This window comes from Saimiri boliviensis, chromosome 14, assembly GCF_048565385.1.
Source record: "Saimiri boliviensis isolate mSaiBol1 chromosome 14, mSaiBol1.pri, whole genome shotgun sequence".
In the NCBI taxonomy this organism is placed as follows: Eukaryota; Metazoa; Chordata; class Mammalia; order Primates; family Cebidae; genus Saimiri; species Saimiri boliviensis.
Genome location: NC_133462.1, coordinates 15,233,535 through 15,257,129, shown reverse-complemented (window position 1 = coordinate 15,257,129; position 23,595 = coordinate 15,233,535). Strand labels below are relative to the sequence as shown.

The window sequence follows — 23,595 nt, the reverse complement described above, 5'->3', positions numbered from 1 at the left end:
TATGCCCGCGTCCGCGGGAGGGGGCGGAGCTGGCCAATCAGGGGCGCCGCCGCGCTGACGGACGGACGGCGGCTCCACCCCTGGTACTGCAGCTGTCCTCTCCCCTGGGCTCCGCAAAGTGGCCGCGCGGCCGCGAATGGGGAGCGCTGCGGGGGCGGGGGGATTCCCGGAGACCCCCGCAATAGGGGACCTGGAGATCCCCTCAATATGGGGTGGGGCCTCCAAGGAGGGGCGCTCAGGGAAGGAGAACCTCGGAAATCCCCTCATTGTGAAGGTGTGCCATCAGCGAGAAGGGTGCGCTGAGGGAGGGGAGTAGTGACACGGGATGGGAGGAAACCTCGGTGAATCGCTGCAGTGTGGCACCAGGGCCCCTGAAGACGGTGGAGGGGGGTATGTTCAGGAAGAGGGCCCTGCAGGAGGGGAAATTGGAGGGGACACAAGAGAGCTAGGAAGGCCCTGCATTTGAGGAGGGGTGCTGGGGGGAGGAGCCACACTGAGATTTCCTCACTGTGGGTGCCCCCACTACGCCTGAGCTATCCAATGAGACACAACCACACAGGGTACACAGGAGACACAACACGGTGGAGGAGAGCCCCAGGAGACCCAGAAAATGCCCAGCGTCACAGTTGCACAGGACCATCAACCTGACAGTCCAGATGCTGGGGACATGCACACACCACAGGGTCGCACTTACATTCCATCACACACCAGCATGTACCCTCACACACACAACAATACCCCATCACACAAACCCAGAGTCTCAAACATCTAGGGATGAAACACATATATGGCACGCACACACACACACACACACACACACCCATCACACCACAAGAGAATCACAATCACAGCCACAAAGTGCTGTGCAGACTCACACAGACTTTAGAACATCACAGATTCACACATCACACACTCTACCACACCTGACCTCCCAACATCTCACATAGAAACCCACACCATGCAACCCGTAAACCAACACACATGTGCACTCAGCACCATCACACAGGCACAGGTCTCACACTGCCTCCAGACACACATCAGCCTTTGTGGACATCGTTGCATGATCCCACAATGTCACACTCATCATCACACACATTGCTCCCCAGTGTGTCTGAGCATGAGCAATGGCCCACAGTGCAAAATTGCCTATGCTAACTGTGAATGACAAAAAGGTGCACACACAAAGTACAATAATTCAAACACAAGTCACGTGACACCCACACACCTCCCACACATACATCACGTTATTGCAGCACTACATACATAGCCATCTTTGTTGCACCTCCAAACACACCCCAATGCCCTCACCCAAGACACACAGATATATACACACACAGACGCAGGGCCAGCACCCACACCTCAAGCCTGCCACCGACACAACACCCCATCAGCCACCCCACTGGAGCCCAAGAAGTTGAGGCCTCTCCACCCCTCTGATGCCACTTTGTTCTATGAAGAACACCATAGACTCTCCCTGGGGATGATAGAAAGGGAGGGGAGACAGAGAGAGAGAGAGAGAGAGAGGGAGAGAGAGAGAGAGAGAGAGAGAGAATTTGACCTTGTAACTTTCTCAGAATGTGTGTATCCTCCCCACCTATGGGAGAAGAGACGTGAGGGACACAGGCAAGGGACAGGGATTGGTGTATGAGGGTGGGTGGATGAAGGTCGAGGACCTGGTGGAGGGAAATGTGTGAAAGGCTTCGGGCCAGAGAAAGGCACAGAAACAGAGATTCAGAGCCACAGGACACAGACAGAGAGGACAGAGACAGGTCCAGGAAGTGGACGGAGGCTTTCCCCAGTGCCGAGAGCCCCATCCCAATCCTGTCCTCTGACCCGTCCCCATCTTTCCCGCTGTCCTTTGTTGCCATGGTAACAGGGAGGCTGCTTCTGCAGCAAAGGAGGTTGGGCCTGCAGACTGGGCTGTTGCTATGGAGACTGGGAAAGGGGGAGGAGCCACATCTTTTAACCCAGGTGCCTTGCCCCCAGATGCCCCCTCCTCAACTCTGCCCCTTCCTGGGAGAGGGAGAGGCTATCAACATATCATCCCTTCCTTCTCTTGACACCTTGGCCTAGAGGCATGGGCCTGGACCATGGAGAATAGGACTGGGGAGATGGAGAAGCCTGGGGAGGTGGGGGAGGCCTGGATTCCAGGAGATTCTAGGCTCTGTCTGCTCTCGCTCTCCAGCTGGGCTGGGGGAGGCCTCGAGCCCTTCCCATCGCACCTCAGACACAAGCTCATGTCCCCCGTCATGCACTCCCTCCTCAGGCACGAGCCCGATGAGACAGATGACTGTGCATCGTGCTCCCAGCGAGGTTCTGCAGAAGTAGGGGGCGGGGTGCGGGGCAGCAAGGAGGAAAGACCTGGGAAGGTCACAGGGATAAAGGGGGATAGGGGAGCTAGGTGTGAGAGGCGGAAGGAGAGACACAGGAGGAGAAACAAGCAGCCCAGAACGAGAGAGAGGCAGATACAGACAGACTGAAAAAGAGATTGGCAAACATAGAGATGAGAACACAGAAACAGTGCAACGGAAGAGCTTGGTGAAGGTGACAGAGACACAGGGACATGGAGAGCCAGGCAGAGACAGGTTTGGCAAACCAGGGAGACTCAGAGATAAAGGCCAGGGGGGAGACTGAGCAGAAACTTGGTGGGGGATGGGGGACTCAGAAATGGGAAGAGACCCCAGAGGGGATCAGCCTCGAGGCATTGGGACAGAGAAGGGAGAGAAACCAGAAATGTCTGCAATCGTGTTCCAGTCACCTCGACAGACAGAATCCGGCCCCAGGGCTGAGACATTGACTGGGGTGTGTAAAAGAGATGTGGAGACAGATGCGGGACAACAGAGGCTGGTGCTCGCCCCCACACCTGTCCGAAGGGCCTGCAGGCAGCCAGGGTCTGAGACGCAGAAGGGGCCGGGTGGCGACGGGGAGGCGCTGCGTGCCACACAGTGGCCTCCTGGGGTAGGGGCCTCCAGGGGTGCGGCAGGCCTGCCAGGGCCTTTTAGGGCAGGCGGGCTCTGGAGGGAAGTCGGGCGCGCTGGGCTCAGGCTGGCCAGCTAGGTGCTGAACGGACAGCTCCCAAGGCCCAGCCTCGCCCTCTCTGGGACCCTCCCAGTCTGGCTTTCCCCTCTGTCCTAGCCCCCTCCAGGTTCCATTTAGTTTTTTATGGTTTCCTGTCTCTCACCCCAATTCCGGGTGTCTCTTACCCTCCCGCCTCACTTCTGGTCCCAGCCCTCTACTCATTCTCCAGTCTTCTCTCACCTCACCCAGCCTCTGTCCCTGTCTCACCCGCTCTGTGCCCCCTAGCTCTCTCTCCCCATCCCTCTCCCGCCCACTATGCCCCCTTCGTTGTCTCTCCCCATCTCCATCTCTCGCCATCCCTCCATCTCTCCCTTTCTGCTCGGCCTCGTTTCGGCTCTTGCTGTGTGACCTTCACTCGTCCTTTCTCAGCTGCAGTTTCCACAGAAACCTCCGGCAGGGCGAGGGAAGGCGGGGACAGAAGGCGGGCCCACCCTTCTCCTGTGCCATCAGCCCTTCAGCCTCTCCCACCCCTGTCTGCCCTCCCACCACCACCCTCTACTGGGCTTCCTCTTGGGGCTGGGGAGGTATATTTTCAACAGAAACATGGGGTCACAGTCACAGACAGTTGAAGATGGCCTCGCGGATGCGCCCACACACCATCATAACGTCACTGAATCACCCCGGCCCAGACACACACTCGCCACCCCAAGTATGGCCACACTCAACAGCTCACTGGCCCTCCCCTCCCCCAGCCCCATCTGCTTTCTGCCTTTGTGTGTCTCCGCTTCCGGTGTCTCCGCATCTCCAGATCCCTGCATCTCTCCATCTGTCTCAGGGTCTCTGTCGCAGCCTCCCTCTGTCCTGAAAGAAGGTCAGCGGAGAGGGGCCGACTGCTGGGACCTGGGCTGGCCTGCAGGCTGTGGGCAGGGCCGAGGGTGGAGAGAGCGTGGAAGTGACTATGGAGGCTCACTCTGGTTCTCAGCAGGTGCTCTGGGGACCCAAGCCTCCAATGCCCTCACACCCCCAGGAAATGAGAGCCGGTATCCCCAGTTTTGGGGTTTTGTTCTTTTTTTTATTCCAACAGGGTCTGAGATGTGGCAAAGGGAGGGATGGGGGCCCAACTGACCCCCTCCCTGGGGGGATCTCATAGAAATTCTGAGGTTTCTCCCCCCAAAAAAAAGAGAGGAAGAGAAGAGTGGAGGGGCACCAGGGGACACCCATCTATCCAGAGGCCCTCCCCACCTCCAGAAGCGTGGGAGGCTGCGTTAAGTCTTGGGGAACCTGAGCAGTCCCAGTATGGGGTCCTCCCCGCGGACTGCTTTCCGCTTCCCGGCGCGGTCCCAGAAGTCCCCAGCCCCCGGAGTCCTCGGTTCCTGCGCCCTTCTCGCCTGCGGCACCCTCTCGCGAGTCCACTGGGGGGCGCAGGCGGGCTCCAGAGCCGGGCCTCCGACTTCACCGGGAACCCAAGGCAAAATCGCGACGTCTGGAGCGCCGGTGCACAAGTCCTCTCCCGCACCCGCTGCAGGAGCCGGGACGGCCGGGGCCTGGGGCGGGCCCAGTCCCTGCGGTCAGTCTGGGCGTCCGCAGGGCCCCGCCCATGGTCACTCGTGCTCCACCAGCTCCCGGGGGCCGGCGGGGCCAGGCCGCGGCCGGGGTGGGCTAGTGGCCTCGGCGGGGGCGCCCAGGCCACGTGGGGGCGCGCCGGCCCCCGAGGCCCGCAGCGCCTGGATGCGCCGGCACTCCTGGCAGACACGCACGTGGGTGCAGGGGGTGGGGGCGGCAGGTCGGGCTCCGCTGGGGGGCCCCGGGTCGTCCAGGAGGCGCTGCGGGCCCCCGTGCGCGCCGCCCGCATCCCCGCCCGCGCCGGCCGAGTAGAGCTTGCCGTTGCTGAGGCGCATCTCGCGGACCGCGCGCAGCGACAGCAGGGCTCGGCTCGGGCCGCCCGGGCGCCGGCGCCGGCGGGAACGCGACGTCTTGCGGCAAGACACGGCGTGGCGCAGCTCCTGCAGCATCTCCTGGCACACCGACACCTGGGGGTGGCGCGGGCGGTCACCGTCCCGGCACAGTCCGCCTCCCGCCTCCCGCCTCCCCTAGCCTCTCTCCACACCCGACTCCTCCTCCTTTCCTCGCCCGATTCTTCTGCCCTCGATTCCCTTCCCACTTCTCTTTATCTCCCCTGTTTTCTGCTTCCCCTCCACCTCTCCCTTCCTCTCTCCCCACTTATCTCCGATGTCTCCATTTTTCTCTGTAGTTGTTCCTGAATCTGCCCTTCACCTTCCATCTAGGCTCCTCTGGGGTTTTCACTCTCTCTAAATTTTCTACAGTTTCTTCCCTCACAGATTTCCCATCCTGTGCCCCTCATCCATTCGTTCATTATTGCAAGACATATTTACCCGACGCCTGCTGTGTGCCTGGTACTGTTCTTGGCACTGGGGATACTGCAGAGAACAAAACAGACAGAAGTCCCACCCCTCGTGGAGGTTATGCTCAAATGTGCATACAGAAGATAACACACACGTATGTAGTGTGTTGGGCGTGATGAGTGCTTTGGAGATAAAATCGTAAAGAGGCCTAAGCAGTATGGGTGGGAAGTGAGGATGAATTCTGAGATAGGAAGTCAAGGAAGACCTCACTGAGAGGAGGATCCTTACTTAAATAAAGACAGGGTGAGCCACGTGGAGACCTGGGAGGACAGCCTGCTGGATAGACAACAGGGTAGGGCCAAAGTGCCCAGGTGGGAGCGGCTTGGCATGTCTGAGGCACTGCAAGCAGGTCAGTGTGGCTGGCAGGGGGTGTGCACAGGGAAGAAGACAGGGAGATGAGGTCAAAGGAGCAGTGGCAGCCAGCTCTGCTAAGGCACATAAGCCACTGGAAGGATTTTTGGCTTTCATTCTGAAAATCAGAATGGAAGAGTCAGATGAGAGTTATTGGAGAGCTTTAGGTAGAGGACTGCTGTGTTTTCACAGGATCACTCTGGAGCTGTGTTGAGAACAGATTGTAGGGAGGCCAACGGCAAGAGCAGGGGACCCATGGAGGAGGCTACGACAATAACCCAGGCAGGAGATGGGGGTGGCTGGACCAGAGCAACCTGAGAAGGGGCTGGATGCTGGACATACTCTGAAGTTGGAGCCAATAGGATCTGCTAAGAGATCAGATATAGGGCATGGAAGAGAGGGAATAGTGAAGGAAAACTCCACGTATTTTGGCCTGAGCAACTGGAAGGACTAAACTGCCTCATGCGTGGGCAGAAGACCAACAATGTTGGACACGTCATATCACATGCACACCTATCAGACAGCCAAGTGGAGATACCAAATGTGGAGCTGAAGTTTCGGACCATGGCTTCAGGGGAGACACACATTTGTGGGTTAAGGCAAGCAGGCTTCAAGTCCCCACCTCCCACGTCCATGCCCCTGTGTAATTCCTTCTGAAACTATCAGAGCTGGGCTTCGTGACCAACAGAATAAGGCTTGGCCACTGCACATTCTGGCTTCCACCTTCCTCTCTTTGATCACTCACCCTGGTGTACCTCAGCTGCCATGGTGTGAGGACACTCAAGCAGTCCTTGGAGAGGTCCTTGTTTGAGGAATTGAGGCCTCCTGCCAATTGCCATGTGAGTGTATTCATCGTGTTTTTTTTTTTTTAATTTTCTGTGTCTTAGGATATATTGACACCTTAAACATCTTGCAGACTGGGGAGAGATTACCCCTCCCAGAACTAGCCAAGACTTAAGAGATAGCAGAGGGCTCAGCTGCCTTTCATGTGCAAACCAACCAATTCCGAGTCTATACCCCTAACCTCTCCCTTTACCTAACTCTCACATACCAAGCCAATATTCTTCCTGCCCTAAATCAACCCAGGGTCAGGTGCCAGAAGACTGGGGACAGCCCTTATAGCCCAGAGTCCACTGACATTATTCAAACTGACGAGTTATAAGCTATTTCCTCTGCCCTGCCTTGCCTTTCCCGAGGAAACCCCAATAAAGGCTGCGGGCTGCTGGCCCCTGTTTCTAGTGCTTGTCCTGTGCCCTCTTCTTCTGGGAAATGTTAAGAAATAAAAATTTTTCTTTTCTTTTCCTTTTTTCTTTTTGAGACAGTCTCACTCTGTTACCTAGGCTGGAGGGCAGTGGCACAATCTTGGCTCACTGCAACCTCTGCCTCCTGGGTTCAAGCGATTCTCCTGCCTCAGCCTCCCGAGTAGCTGGGACTACAAGTGTGCATCACCATGCCTGGCTATTTTTGTATTTTTAGTAGAGACAGGGTTTTACCCTGTTGCTGGTTGTGAACTCCTTTCCTCAAGCAATCTGCCCAACTCAGCCTCCCATAGTGCACTTGGCCCAAAATCATCTTTCAATGGAATTGGTCTCTCCATGTTGTCACTCCATCACCTCCATAAACTAAAATCCCATGGGACATTTGAGACAGTGAGCCATCTTGGAAGGGAACCCTCCACAGCCCCTGTTGAGCCTTCAGACCACAGCAGTCTGGCGAACAACATGACTATGACCTCACCAGAGACCCACAGCAGCCAGAACCATTCAGCTAAGCTGCTCCCAGGCTCTGGACCCACAGAAACTGTGAACCAATGGAAGCTGGCTTTTAAAAGCTGTTATTTGTTATGATAGCAATAGATAAGTAACACAAGAGTCACCAGCACATAGGGGGTCTTAAGAGCCATTTGGCTGGTGGGATCACAGAAGGAGTGAAGAAAGACTGAGAAGAGAAGCAGTCTAAAGACCAAGCCCTAGGGCCCCCACAATAAACAGAGGCTGGGGAGAAAGAGGAACCCAGTAAGGGAGCCTGGGAAGGAGTGGTCAGAGAGGTGGGAGAAGGGCTTTGAGGACTGAGAGTGACTGGCTATGCCAAAGCCCACTGCTACCTCATATAGATGAGGCCTGAGACTGGGGATTTCAGGTGTGGAAGTTGCTGGTGACAAGAGTGGCTTTGGAGTGGTGGGGACAGAAGCCAGATTGGAGAAGGGGCAAGAGGAAATGGGAGGAAAGACGAAACTGAAAGCATCAGGGAGACCCCCTCCACCAAGGCTGTGAAAGAGGAGAAACGGGGCAGTGGCTGAGAGGAAAAGTGAGGTCAGGAGAGGGTTCCTTTAAGACTGGAGAAATGACAGCACATTTGTATGCTGGTGGCCTGAATCCAATAAAGAGAAGACAACTGATGCTGCAGGAGGAAAGGAGAGACTTGCTGGAGGGATGTCCTTGGGAAGGCAACCTGGACACGGGTGGAGGGCGCCCTTGCTAGCAGCATGGACAGCTCCTTCAGAGGAGCCCTCGGGCCAAGTGGAGAATACTGGCATGCAGCTGGATGCAGAGCCGGGATCTGGGGAGTAGATGCAAAGTCAGCCACCAGATGTGAGGAGGGGCTAGAGGCTGGCAGAGAGAGGGGAAGTGGGGAACCAGCAGTCCAGGGGTACAAGAGCATGAATGGGTCTGGAAACTCAGGGGTGTGGCTGGGCGACCCCCAGGGACATGGAAGCAGCCCTCCTGAATACAGTGTGAGACCAGTCCAGGGCTGTGTCCTCTTCCAATTGCAGTTGCATCAACTGCTGTCTCCTCACCTGTTTCTCTCTCTCTCTCTTTTTTTTTTTGAGATGGAGTCTCCCTCTGTCGCCAAGGCTGGAATGCAGTGGCACGATCCTGGCTCACTACAACCTCCACCTCCCAGGTTCAAGCGATCCTCCCACCTCAGCCTCCCAAGTAGCTGGGATTACAGGCATGCACCTCCATGCCTGGCTAATTTTTGTATTTTTAGTAGAGATGGGGTTTTGCCATGTTGGCCAGGCTAGTCTTGAACTCCTGACCTCAGATGATCCACCCTACTTGGCCTCCCAAAGTGCTGGGATTACAGGTGTGAGCCACTGCGCCCGGCCCTGTTTCTCCTCTTATTTCTTCTTGCTTTCCCGCCTCTGTGGCTCCCCATATCCTGCCCCTCACCTCCTCTCCCTGCATCCTCATCGCTTCCTGTGCCCACTTTCCCTCCTGTTCTTCCTCATATGCTGATTCTCTGGCCCCCCGTCAGCTCTCTTACTTCCCCACCTCCTGCATTCCTCTACCCTCTTCTCATGATCCCCACTACCCTCCAGGTATGGCTCCCAATGCCACGATCTTCATGAACCTCAGTCCTTGGGGCTCCCTGTTCCTGCTCACCCCGCCACCAGCCTCCTCACCTCCTCGGACTCCGCTGACCTCCGTGTGGACCATATGAATTCCATGACCGCCACAAACACAGCAATGATGAGGCCACAGATGAGCACAACAAAAATGCCACCAATGTTCTCCATGCCCAAACCTAGGGGGTGAAGGGAGGTGGGGAGCCACAGAGTAGGGACTGTGTGGGAAGGGGCCTGGGATTGTGGGAAGGGGATATGACACATGGGGGCTGACCTTTAGCTCGATGATCCTCCTCCTTGGGGCACCGGCCCCCCTCCCACCACTTGCGCTTCAGGATCTCCAGCCGGTTGTTCTCCTGAAGCTGCAGGATGGCCAGTGTGATCTCATCTCGGAACGGGGAGCCTGGGCGGGCACACGAGGGCTGGACTGGCCATTGGGGCCCCGCAGCCCTGCCCGCCCCAAGCCCCAAACTGTGCCCTCACCGTGGCCTTCCCCGGCCTCCACCACGTGCCTGGGGTCTTCCCTGTGGCCTCTCCTCACCCCCAACCCAGTCCCCTCTCAACACAGCAGCCAGAGAGACAGTGTTAGAAAGAGTCAGAGATCATGCCTTTCCTGTGCTCAGGACCCTTCATGGCTTCCTGTTGCAAGGTCCTCCCTCGGCTACTCTCAGACACCCTCACCTCCACAACTCTTTCAGCTCCAGCCCCACCGGCCTCCTGGCTGCTCCCTGAATCCATCACATACAATCCCATCTTAGGACCTTTGCCTCTGCCTGGAATGTCCCTTCCCACACTTCATTCAGGTCTCTGCCCACATGCTGGCTCCTCAGAAAGTCTATTCTGATGACTTTATTTAAAATGGCACCAAGCACCCCACTCCCCATCAGTGTCTTCCCTTTAATTTACTTTGGAGCAGCTGTTACCACCTAACACCGTATTATATGGCTATGTGTTCATCATCTGTTGTCTGCAGCCCCACCAGGGTATCCAGCATCTACTGTGGGACTTGGCATATGGTAGGGCAGCAGACAAATTACCATCCACACCTTTCCCTGGACCACCTCTCGCCATCCTCAGGTCCTGCCCTTAAGCCATCCTTGAGCTCCAATATCCCACACACCCTATTCTGGACTTATTTCTTCATTTGCTAAGATACTTCCTGATCATCTACCACAGAACCAGAAACACCGGCAGGTGGAGGTGATTCGTATCTACCAGGCACCAACTATGTGCCAGACACTGGGTTTATTCAGGTCTCATGATGATCCTGTGAGGCAGGTATTCTGACCTGAGGCAAGTGTTTCTGAATGAGGAAAGTGATACACTTGCCTAAGGCTGTGCACTGAGTCAGAGAGGAAACTGGGATTTCTTTCTTTCTTTTTTTTTTTTTTTTTGAGACAGAGTCTCACTTGGTTACCCAGGCTGGCACATAGTGGCATGATCATTGTTCACTGCCACCTCCACTTCCTGGGCTCAAGCAATCCTCCTACCTCAGCCTGTAGCTGAAACTACAGGTGCATACCACACCTGGTCAATTTTTAAATTTTTTGTAGAGACAGGGTCTTGCTATGTGGCCCAAGCTGGTCTCAAACTCTTAGGCTCAAGTGATCCTTCCAGCTTGGCCTCCCCAAAGCTGGAATTATAGGCATAAACCACAGTGGCTGGCTGGAACTGGGATTTGAATCCAGGTCAGTGTGTCTCCTGGGCCTGTCCTCCAAGCACCAAGCTACACTGCTTCCCTGTCACTGACTCACCTAAAAGCTGCTAAGATATGGGACAATTTGCTGTGCAGTGATAGATAATTAATACAGGTATCATCAGTACACAGATGATTTAAAAAGCCAAAATACCAAGATTTGGAGACAAAATAGTTGTGAGTTCCAGCACCGAGTCCTGGAAAAACATGTCCTGGGTTGGGCATGGTGGCTTACGCCTATAATCCCAGCACTTTGGGAGGCCGAGGCAGGCAGATCACCTGAGGTCAGGAATTCACAAGACTAGCCTGGCCAATATGGTAAAACCCGTCTCTACTAAAAACATAAAAATTAGCCGGCCAGGCCGGGCGCGGTGGCTCAAGCCTGTAATCCCAGCACTTTGGGAGGCCGAGGCGGGTGGATCACAAGGTCAAGAGATCGAGACCATCCCGGTCAACATGGTGAAACCCCGTCTCTACTAAAAATACAAAAAATTAGCTGGGCATGGTGGCTCGTGCCTGTAATCCCAGCTACTCAGGAGGCTGAGGCAGGAGAATTGCTTGAACCCAGGAGACGGAGGTTGCGGTGAGCCGAGATTGCGCCATTGCACTCCAGCCTGGGTAACAAGAGCAAAAACTCTGTCTCAAAAAAAAAAAAAAAAATTAGCCGGCCATGGTGGTGGGCACCTGTAATCCCAGCTACTCAGGAGGCTGAGGCAGAATTGCTTGAACCCAGGAGGCAGAGGTTGCAGTGAGTGAGCTGAGTGAGACTGCACCACTGCACTCCACCCTGGGGGACAGAGCAAAAGTCCGTCTCTAAAAAAGAAAAAGTCCTGAAATAGAAATAGGTACATCTGAGTCTCCCTACCAGATCCTTCCATCCATCCTACAAGCATTTTCCAAGCACCAGCTCTGAGCCAAGCTATAGGTTTTGTGCAGAAAATAGGAAGCAAATAAGACCAGGTCCCCACCGGGTGCAGTGGCTCATGCCTGTAATCCCAGCACTTTGGGAGGCCGAGGTGGGCAGATCACCAGGTCAGCAGATCAAGACCATCCTGGCCAACACAGTGAAACCTCATCTCTACTAAAAAAATAAAAATAAATTAGCTGGGTGTAGTGGCACACAGCTGTAGTCCCAACTAGTCAGGAGGCTGAGGCAGGAGAATTGCTTGAATCCAGAAGGCAGAGATTGCAGTGAGCCAAGATCGCACCACTGTACTACAACCTGGGTAACAGTGTGAGATTCTGTCTCAAAAAAAAAAAAAAAAAAAAAGACCAGGTCCTCACCCTCAAGGGGTCCTTGTGGGAAGACAGCAAGCCCTACCACTCACATGTACTGAACTCTCCCAACAGCTCTGTGAGGGCTGTACTGTTGCTAGGCCTGGTTTTGCAGGTTGTGGGTGCAGACTCAAGATGGGGATGTCGCCTGCCCAAGGCCATATAGCCAGGAGGCCACATGCAACACACCCAGCCTGCCTCGGGGAGGGCCTGGCCTGCTCACAGGTGGTTTTGGATGCCCAGGGCCCCACCATGTTGTACACCGCGCTGCGCCATACCCAGCGGCATGCCGATGCCGTAGCCCTTGGTGTCGAGGAGGCCCCCGATCTGGGTGAGGTTGCAATTGAGGCGCCGGTGGTACTCGTTCATGGTGGACTCGAGCAGGAAGGCGTAGCGGGAGTTGAGGACACGGGCGATGCCCTCTTCTGTGCTCTTGACGAACACGCTGGGCTGCTTTGACTGCATGTAGTTCCACATGCGCTGGTACGTTTGGTACCGTGAATTCTGGGCAGGGGGAGCACAAGGGGAAGACAGGGGAGAGTCTTTCCAACAGCTTCCTTTCCCCGAGCCCTTCCCGTCCCGTCCTCCAGGAAGTCTCCCTCAACCCAGGAGAGCGTGAGGTGACCCAAGGAAGACAGAAAGAGCCAAAGGCAGAGGAGAGATGAGATGGACAAATTGTCCAGGCCAAGTTCAGGTCATCCCCACAGGCACTGTGCCCACCAACCACCTGGGAACCCTCCACCTCCTCCCCTTTAACCCTCCAGCCAGTGGCCCCTATCCTGCTCAGGCCTCCTTTAGACCCCTAGGAACCTCCCTGCCAAGCTTGCTTTCCTTTTCTTTCCTTCCCACCACCCCAAAATACAAAGGATCAAGCACTTTTCACCTTCAAGAGCCTTCCCTTCTCTCCGCCAGCCCATATTCCTGGGCCTGACCCTTCCAGCAGCCTCCTTGATCCCATTCGGCCCATATGACATTGACATTTTATCCCACATACGCCTCCCTGCCCTCATTCCTCAGTTCCCCAGCCAGCCAGCCGCCATCCCTATGACAGCAATAAACGTGGCTTCTGCTCCCCAGTCTCCCAGGCTGTCACTGACAATCAGTCTCTCTGACCCAAGAGGCCCTGCCCAGCCCCATCCTGAGCTGCTATGCATGGCAGGAATCCCAACACCATGCCTGAGGGGTTCTGGTGGCCCCACCTGGAAGAAGGTCATGGTGGAGCCAGCGTGGATGGTGCCGTACTCGATGTTGGTCTGATCTGCCAGGTCATCAGCCGACTCCACAGGCACCTCCATGCGCTGCACGGTGAGGAAGGCGGCCAGGTTGGCCGTGTAGGAGGAGATGATGATCAAGGTGAAGGCCCACCTGAGGGGTGGGAGGGGTAAGCCATGGGCTGGAGCCACCCCTGCTGCCCTAACCCTGTGACCATGCCCCCTATTGGTGGTGCCCCCCTCCAAGTGACCCCAGCATCTGGGAAGGCTCAGTGTCAGAAGCAGGGAGTGTGGATTCTGAAGCCAGACTTCCTGGTTGTAAATATTGCAGCCGGAGACTTCTACTTCCAGATATAAAAGAGTAAGATGGTCTGGAAATATCCTTCCACCATAAACAGCTAAACAGCTGGATAGAATACAGGAATTTTTTTTTTTTTAGAGATAGAGTCTCGTTCTTTCTGCCCAGGCTTGAGTGCAGTGGCATGATGTCAACTCACTGCAACCTCCACCTTCTAGGTTCAAATGATTCTCCTGCCTCAGAATCCCAAGTAGCTGGGATGCACCTGCCTTCATGCCCGACTAATTTTTGTATTGTTAGCAGAGACAGGGTTTTGTCCTATTGGTCAGGCTGGTCTCGAATTCCTGACCTCAGGTGATCCACCTGCCTCAGCCTCCCAAAGTGTTGAGATTACAGGTATGAGCCACTGCACCCAGCCAGAAAACTTTTAAAGACATAGGACAACAGACATCATAGGACTGTGATCCCTGAGAACAGAAACAAAGTGAGTCTTATCATTGTCCAGGCTGTTCGGCTGGATTTAATTTATAGGAAGGGAAGCCCAAACAGCCCAGCTATCCTGCTGAGTTGCAGAGATGGAGACTGGAGATCAGGGAGGCCAAGATGGCTGGAATTTGGGGGATAGAGTACCTGAGAGGAGAGAGATGCACAGAGAGAGGGTTCAGAAATCGGTGGTTCCCTTGAGTCTTTGGCTGAGTATCAATCTGTGCATGCATGGGGCGAAACTCTGTGGGGCTGAACAAGAGCAACTTTCAAGGAGACAACAATTCTGAGGGTTCATACAGGGCTGAGAATCTTTTGAGCTCCCTCCAGCCAGAATAGAAAGATTTCATTGAATACATGAGATATTCAGTAGAGACCCAAAAGTGTAACATACTAGAAATAGGATTAAATCAGCCCTAGAATAAAGGCAATGCTAAACCTGCCTTAAAAGAGCTTAAAAACAGGCCTGCAAGGATCAAAGTAATTTGCAAGTAACTTAACTGCCTTCCAGAAAAAGTCTCTAACACTCTCTAAAGAAATATATTCAGCAATGTAAACAATGTAAAATTCACAACGTCTGCCATGTAATTTTTTTTTTTTTTTTTTTTGGAAACAGAGTCTTGCTCTGTTGCACAGGCTAGAGTGCAGTGGCACAATCTTGGCTCACTGCAACCTCCACCTCCTGGGATTAGAAGCACCTGCCAGCAGTCCTGGTTAATGTTTGTATTTTTAGTAGAGACAGGATTTCACCATGTTGGCAGGTTGGCTTTGATCTCCTGGCCTCAGGTGATCTGCATGCCTCAGCCTCCCAAAGTGCTGGGATTACTGCCATGAGCCACTGCGCCTGGCCTATTATGTTAATTTTTAAAAGAAAACCAGGCTGGTTGGCTGGGCACAGTGGCTTACGCCTGTAATCCCAGCACTTTGGGAGGCCAAGGCAGGCAGATGGCAAGGTCAAGAGATCAAGACCATCCTGGTCAACATATGAAACCCCATTCTTATTAAAAATACAAAAATTAGCTGGGCATGGTGGCACATGCCTGTCTTCTCAACTACTCTGGAAGCTGAGGCAGGAGAATCACTTGAACCCACGAGGCAGAGGTTGCAGTGAACTGAGATTGAAGTGAGCTGAGGTTGTGCCACTGCACTCCAGTCTGGTGACAGAGTAAGACTCCATCTCAAAGAAAGAAAGAAAAAAAAAAAAAACAGACCAGACTGGGCACGGTGGATCACACCTGTAATTACAGCATTTTGGGAGGCCAAGGTAGGTGGATTGCTTGAGGCCAGGAGTTCAAGGACAACCTGGCCAATATGATGATTCCCTGTCTCTACTAAAAATACAAAAATTAGCTGGGCATGTAGTGTATGTCTGTCATCTCAGCTACTTGGGAGGCAGATGCATGAGAATTGCTGGAATACAGAAGGTGGAAATTGCAGTGAACCGAGATCACACCATTGTACTCTGGCCTGGGTGACAAAGCAAGACTGTCTTAAAAAAAAAAAAAAAAAAAAAAAAAGGGACCAGGTAAACAAAGATGCAGGAACATATTAGTAGACAAGGACATGAAAACAGTTGTTGTTTTTTTTTGAGATGGAGTTTTGCTCTTGTTGCCCAGGCTGGAGTGCATGGTGTGACCTCGGCTCACTGCAACCTCTGCCTCCCAGATTCAAGCGATTCTCATGCCTCGGCCTCCTGAGTAGCTGGGATTACAGGCATGCGCCGCCACGCCCTGCTAATTTTTGTATTATTAGTAGAGACAGGGTTTCTCCATGTTGGTCAGGCTGGTCTCAAACTCCCGACCTCAGGTAATCTGACTGCCTCAGCCTCCCAAAGTGCTGAGATTACAGGCATGAGCCACCTCACCCAGCCCAAAACAGCTATTATAAATAAATATATTCAGAATGCTCAAGAGTATAAGCAAAAACATGAACATAATGAAAGGAACAGAAGACATAAAAAAGAAGTGAACAGAACTTTTAGAGAATGATATACACACATCTGAAAGAAAAAATTTACTGAAAGGGATTACACAGATTAGACACTGGCAGCAGAAAAGATCAGGCAGTTTGGGACAGGCACAGTGGCTCACACTTGTAATCCCAGCACACTGGGAGGCTGAGGCAGGAGACTCATTTGATGCTGGGACTTTGGGATAAGCCTGGTCAACATAGCCAAAACCTATCTCTACAAAAAATAAAATAATTAAAAAAAATTAGATGTGTGTGGTGGTACCTGTCTATAGTCCCAGCAACTTGGGAGGCTGAGGTGGGAGGATCACTTGAGGCCAGGAGTTTAAGGCTGCAGTGAGCCTGATTGTCACTGCACTCTAGTTTGCATGACTGAGACCTTATCTTAAAAAAAAAAAAAAAAAAAAAAAAAAGACTTGGTACTGCGGCTATGCCTGTAATCCCAGCACTTTGAGAGACTAAGGCAGGAAGATAACCTGAGTTTAGGAGTTCATGACCAGCCTGGCCAAAACAAGGTCAAAACCTGTCTTTAGTAGAAATACAAAAATTAACCAAGTGTGGTGGCATATGCCTGTGATCCTAGCTACTCAGGAGGCTGAGGCAGGAGAATTGCCTGAACCTGGGAGGTGAAGGTTGTGGTGAACCGGGAGGGATCCTGCCACTGCACTCCAGCCTGGGCGACAGAGCGAGACTTTGTATCCAAAACAAAAAAGAGAGAGAATTTGAAGACTGCAATGGAATCTATCCAAAATAAAACACAGAAAGGAAAAAGTGACTGAAAATGAGTACAGAGCCTCAGTGGCCTGAGGAATAACTGGCTTTACCTATGTGACTGGAGTTACAGAAAGAGAAGAGAAAGGAATAACAGAAAAAAATACTTCGTGAAGTAATGGCCTAAAACTTTTCAAATTTGATGAAAACCATAAACTTGCAGATCTAAGCTCCAAAAACCCCAGGTAGGCTAAACACACATATTTATAAAACGCACCAAGACACATTATAGTCCATTGCTGAAAACCAGCAATAAAGAGAAACATCTTAAAAGCAGCTGGAAGGGGGGAAACATATTACATTCAGAGAATCAAAGATAACAGTGCCAGTCGACTTCTTGTCAGAGAGTGTGCAAGCCCAAAGACGATGCAACATGCTGAAAGAAAAATCAAAACTGTCAACCTAGAATTCCACAGCAGGCAAAAAAATATCCCTCAAAGAAGATACACTAACATTTTTCAGACAAAACCAAAGCCGAGAGAATTGCCAGCAGACCTGCACAGCAAGAAATATTAAAGGAAGTTCTGCAGGTTAAGGTGATGCACACCACCACACAGAAACGTGGATGTATGAGAAGGGGTAAAGGGCACCCTCTTCAAATGGTAGATTTGTGGGTAAATATAAAAGATATATTCCTCATTTTTTTTTTTAATTTTTGCCCATGAACCTGTAAAATCAAAAGCAATGTTCCTCATTTTCAAATTTCCTTACAAAGCGTTTATTGGTTTTGTTTTGTTTTTGAGACAGGGTCTCACTCTGGGGTGGAGTGGTGTGAACACAGCCCACTGACACCTCGACCTCCTGGACCCAAACGATCCTCCCACCTCAGCCTCCCACGCAGCTGGGACCACAGGCATGTGCCCCCATGCCTGGCTAATTTTTGTATATTTTGTAGAGACAGGGTCTTGCCATGTTGCCTGGGCTGGTCTCGAAGTTCTGAGCTCATGCAGTCCACCCATCTTGGCTTCCCAAAGTGCTGGTATTATAGGCACGAGCCACCACACTCAGCTGCATCTGCTAAACACACAGACACACAGACACACAGACACACACACACACACACACACACACACACACACACACACACCCCTAATATATTGTGGGGTTCATAAGATATGCAGAAGTAATAGACACAATAGCTCAAAGGATGGGAGGGTGAGGGGAACATATCATGTTGTCAGGGTCTTATTATATCTTATGTAAAATGGTATAATGTTACTTGAAAGTATTTTGTAATAAATTAAAGATACATATTGTAAACCCAGAAAACCACTAAGAAAAATAAAACAAAGAAGTATAGTTAACAAGTCAAGAACAGAGATAAATAGAATCTTAAAAATCCCAACAGGCCAGGCACCGTGTCTCACACTGTAATTCCAGCACTTTGGGAGGCCAAGGTGGGCAAATCACTTGAGCTCAGGAGTTTGAGACCAGCCTAGGCAATGAAGTGAGAATCTGTCTCTACAAAATAAGAAAATTAGCTGTGCATGGTAGAGTGCACATATGGTCCTAACTACATAGAAGGCTGAGGCAGGAGTATCGCTTGAGCATAGGAATCATGTTTGTGCCACTGCACTCCAGCCTGGGTGACAGAGTCTGACCCTGTCTCAAACAAACAAACAAAAAGTCCCAGTAAACCCCCAAAAAGGTAGAAAAAGAGGAAAAGGGGAACAAAGAATAGATGGGACAAATAGCAGGTTGGCAGATTTAAACATAACCATATCAGTAATTACATTAAGGGTAAATGGTTTGAACCGGGGTTGGCAAACTATGGCCCACAGACCAAATCTGGCCTGCTGTCTATTTTGTACAGCCCCATAAGCTAAGAATGGTTTTTACGTTTTTTGTTGATGTTTTTTGGAGATGGAGTCTTGCTCTGTTGCCCAGGTTAGAGTGCAGTGGTGCGATCTTGGCTCACTGTAACCTCCACCTCCACCTACAAAGGCTTTCATACTACAACAGAAGAATTAAGTAGTTGAGTCTTCGTTGCAGCTACTCAATTCTTCTATTGTAGTATGGAAGCCATTGTAGATGATACATTAAATGAATGAGTGTGGCTGTGTTCCAATAAAACTTTATTTATGGATTTTGACACTGAAATTTGAATTTTGTATAAGTCATGTGTCATAATTTTTTTTTTTTTTTTTTTAGGCAAGATCTCACTGTTGCCCAGCCTGAGCAACATGGCAAAACCCTATCTCTGCAAAAAGTTAGCAAGGCATGGTGGAACGTGCCTGTGGGTCCAGATGCTAGGAAGGCTGAGGCAGAAGAATTGCTTGAACCTGGAAGCTCCAGGCTGCAGTGAGCCAAGATTGTACCACTGTACTCCAGCCTGGAGTACAAGAGAATGAGATCTTGTCTCAAAAAAAAAAAAATACATATATATATACATATACATATATATATATATAGTATAACACATGACTTATGTAAAATTCAAATTTCAGTGTCAGAATCCATAAATAAAGTTTTATTGGAACACAGCCACACTCATTCATTTAATGTATCATCTACAATGGCTTTCATACTACAATAGAATTGAGTAGCTGCAACAAAGACCATATGGCCAAAATATTTACTTAGGGCCAGAGCAGTGGCTTATGCCTGTAATCCCAGCACTTTGGGAGGCCAAGGGAGGAAGACTGCTTGAGGCCAGGAGTTCAAGACCAGCCTCGGCAACAAAGTGAGACCGCTACAAAAAAAAAGAAGAAAATAATAAAAAGTGAGCGAAGATCGTGCCACTGCACTCCAGCCTGAGCAACAGAGCAAGTCTCTGTCACCAAAAAAAAAAAAAAAAAAAAAGAATAAAGACAAAGATTTAAAAACATCTTTACTTAGAGAAAATATAAATGTTTGAGGTGAATGGATTTCCCAATTACCCTGATCCCAGCACTTCAGGATGCTGAGGTTGGAGGACTGCTTGAGCCCAAAAGTTTGAGACCAGACTGGGCAACATAGAGAGACTTCATCTCTACCAAAAATAAAAAAAATCAGCCGGGTATGGTGGTGCAGATACGCAGGAGACTAAAGTAGGAGGATCACCTGAGCCTGGGAGATTAAGGCTGTAGTGACCCATGACTGCACCACTGCACTCTAGCCTGAGTGACAGAGCAAGACCTCATCTCAAAAAAGAAAAAGAAAAAATCACCTAAATTCCCCCAAAATATGTACAACTACTATATAAAATTTAAAAAAAATATTTACAATTTGGACCAATACAGAAAAAGTTGGCCAAACTCTGCTCCAAGGTCTAAGTATATACTGTTTATAAGAAACATATTTGGGGCTGAGCACAGTGGCTCATGCCTGTAATCCCAGCATTTTGGAAGGCAGAAGCGGATGGATCGCTTGAGGTCAGGAGTTTGAGACTAGCCTGGTCAACATGGTAAAACCCTGCCTCTACTAAAAATATAAAAATTAGCTGGGTGTGGTGGCATGTGCCTGTAGTCCCAGCTACTTGGGAGGCTGAGGCAGGACAATTGCTTGAACCCAGGAGGTGGAGGTTGCAGTGAGCTGAGATCACACCACTGCACTCCCTGATAATATGTCTCAAAAAAAATAAAATAAAATAAAATAAAAAGGAAAAGGAAAAAATAAACACACGTGATGGTCAGGTGTGGTGGCTCATAGCTGTAATCTCAGCACTTTGGGAGGCCAAGGTGGGAGGATCACTTGAGCCCAGGAGTTTGAGACCTGCCTGGGCAACAAAACAAGACAATGAGAAGCTATGCAAGGGTTTGCTCTCATTGTCTTGGTGACCCATGACTGACCCAGTAGAAGAGGCTCCCATCAGCCTATGTCTATTTAAAAGAAAAGAAAAGGAACACACTTTAAATATAATAATCTAGATGGGTTGAGAGTAAAAGAACAGGGAAAAGATATGCTATGCAAACATTACGCATCAGAAAGGTAGAGGGTCTATATTAGTATCAAATAAAGTTAACTTTAGAAGAAGGAATGTTACCAGGAATAAGGAGAAACATTACATAATGACACAGGGGTCAATTCATCTAGAGGATATGACAATCTTAAACATTTATGTGCCCAATTACAAAACTTTAAAATGCATGAGGCAAAAACAGATAGAATAGAAGAGAAATAGAAAAATTTCCTGCTATTACAGGGTGAGATTTCAAAACTCCTCTCAATAATTGATGTAACAAGTAGAAAATCAGTAAGGATAGAGAAGACTTGAATAGATGATCAACCTACTGGCCCCAATTGACCCTTATAGAACACTGCACACACCAACAGCAGAAACACATTCAATGCAAGTCCACATAGAACATTTACCAGGACAGACTGTATGCTGAGCTCTAAAGCAAGTCTCAGTAAATTTAAAAGGATTAAAGTCCTCGATGTTCTCTGACCATCATAGAGCTAAATTAGAAATCAATAATAGAAAGATTTCTGGAAAATCCCCAAATTCTGTCTCCATCACTGCCTTGCTGTGTGACCTTGGAATTGTGCTGCAGTTTCCTCACCTGTGAGGTTAGTTCAATCCTAAGCCCTTCCTCACTGGGTTTCATGAAGAATGACTGAGCAAATCTGGCACACAGCAAGTGCTATGCAAGTGTCTGCTCTCATTGTCTTGGTGACACACGACCAACCCGGGAGAAAAGGCTCCCACCATCCTGGCTGGGGGACCCCAGAGCAACCGCTTGTCTTACCGTCTGTCCTCCCTCCTGGCAAGAATGGCCAGGGTCCCTGCAGACCATATGTTTCTATGGGGCGTGAAGGCAGAAGAGATGCTGAAAGGGCCTCCCAGACCTCCCACCCTCACATTCCCAGCACATAATACTGAAAACAGCAGCTGTCCTCTGCAGAACACACATGCAAAGTGCTATGCTAGGCACTGGGATGGGGATGGAGTGAGAGCTTGACAGATGAATTATACAGCCTCCTGAAAAACAAAACCAAAACCCCAAGACACAAAGACCCAAGGTCTGGCTCAATCTCTTCAGAAACCAAGTCTCTCCTAATCCATCTTATAGGTCAATGCTGTCATCCATGCAAAATGAAATTATTTGGCCGGGTATGGTGGCTCACGCCTATAATCCCAGCACTTTGGGAGGCCGAGGTGGGTAGATCATCTGAAGTCAGGAGTTTAAGACCAGCCTGGCCAACATGATGAAACCCCATCTCTATTAAAATTATAAAAATTAGCCAGGTGTGGTGGGTGGCACCTGTAATCCCAGGTACTCGGGAGGTTGAGGCGGGAGAATCACTTCAATCTAGAAGGCGGAGATTACCGTGAGCCGAGACTGTGCCACTGTACTCTAGCCTAGGAAACAAGAGCAAAACTCCATCTCAAAAAAGAAAAAAAAAGACAACACAATAACAACAAAAATTACTCAGTGCCTGGTACATACAGGGCACCCTCTAGCCCAGGTGTCTCCAAACTTTTTACACAGGGGGCCAGTTCACTGTCCCTCAGACTGTTTGTTGGAGGGCCGCCACATACTGTGCTCCTCTCACTGACCACCAACGAAAGAGGTGCCCCTTCCTGAAGTGCGGCGGGGGGCCGGATAAATGGCCTCAGGGGGCCGCATGCGGCCCACGGGCCATAGTTTGGGGACGCCTGCTCTAGCCCGAGGACACAGTGTGGGAGACTGGTGGTGGTGATGCAGGCACTCACTAAAGCAGCAGAGTAAACACAGACTGTGAGTCAGACTTGGGAGTAAGGACATGAGCTCTGTTTTGCACAAGGTGAGTTTGGAGATGTCTGTTAGGCTCCCAAGAGGAGCAGTCCCAGTGGGCTGGATAAAGGGAGGGGTCTAGAGATGACTTCAGAAGTGTTAGTATTCATACAAGGGAAGTCCAGCAGCAGGTGAGATGGCCCCTGACAGTGTGTATGGAACAGTGGTCTCTGGCAGGAAGGGCACCCTGGCAGGTGTTTGGTAAAGTGTAGGCCACCAGTGGTCAGAGTAGAACAGCCCAAAAATTCGAGGCCTGGTCTGAATAACAGGGAATACCTGTTCTGTGATTATCTAAGCCTAACTCATTGGTACATTAAAAACCCAAGTATTTTTTTGGCATTACTATAATATAAACCAAAATTTCCAGAAAAGCACCTCTTGTTTGAATTGAGGAACTACTGGATGTTGTTTTGTTTGGAACTTTGCTGACTGCTGCTCAGTGATGGGGGAAATCATCTCTCTGACAGCAACTCCGCTCGCACTTGAGACCCAAGTCAAGACCCCTGCAGCAGCTGCATTAGCAGATCATCACATTCACACTGACTTGTATTTGCACAAACATACTCATTCGTCAACTATTTCAATGTGTCAGATATCAAGTGGCAGCACAATTCTGTTAAATGATCTTCTCATCATGTCACTTACTCATTCTAAGCGGGCGCCGACTGTCGCAGTCTGTCTTCCAGTGTAACCACACCCAGGCATTTGTGTATTGCCATATTATTTTATTAGAAGTCATTTCCCTGCTTTTTCTCCTTCTTACTGCAATTAGGATATTATATTGATTTTTTACAAATTATTTGTGTAGGAAGATATATTACCTTTGAATTTCAGCTCAGGGTGGAAAAGGACATATTTTAAAATATTTGTTATAAAAAGAGGGTACTGGATCTGCAAGCACTGAAAACTCACTGGTGTGAGCAAGACGCCCCATATGAGGAGTGGCAAGGGCAGAAGGAACCCACAGCAAATGAAAGAGAATGAGAGCGGTTGGGGGAAACCAGGAAGACACAGAGCCTAGAAGCAAGGAGTTTCTAGAAGGGTGACCAACCG

General features: G+C 50.6%; 1 protein-coding gene across 5 annotated transcripts in view; it reads right to left on the bottom strand.

The window, feature by feature from the left end:
- Positions 1-4,068: 4,068 nt before the first annotated feature.
- GRIK5 (glutamate ionotropic receptor kainate type subunit 5) overlaps positions 4,069-23,595 on the bottom strand; it is an 84,717-nt gene continuing 65,190 nt past the window's right edge. For all 5 annotated transcript variants that reach the window (XM_039466118.2, XM_074385602.1, XM_074385603.1 and 2 more), the window contains 5 exons: positions 13,312-13,477; positions 12,391-12,616; positions 9,416-9,544; positions 9,199-9,320; positions 4,069-5,048 (listed from right to left, as the gene is read on the bottom strand). In XM_039466118.2, the coding sequence (XP_039322052.1) occupies positions 4,620-5,048; positions 9,199-9,320; positions 9,416-9,544; positions 12,391-12,616; positions 13,312-13,477 (1,072 nt within the window). In that variant the 3' untranslated portion in view covers positions 4,069-4,619. The remainder of the gene's footprint in view (positions 5,049-9,198; positions 9,321-9,415; positions 9,545-12,390; positions 12,617-13,311; positions 13,478-23,595) is intronic.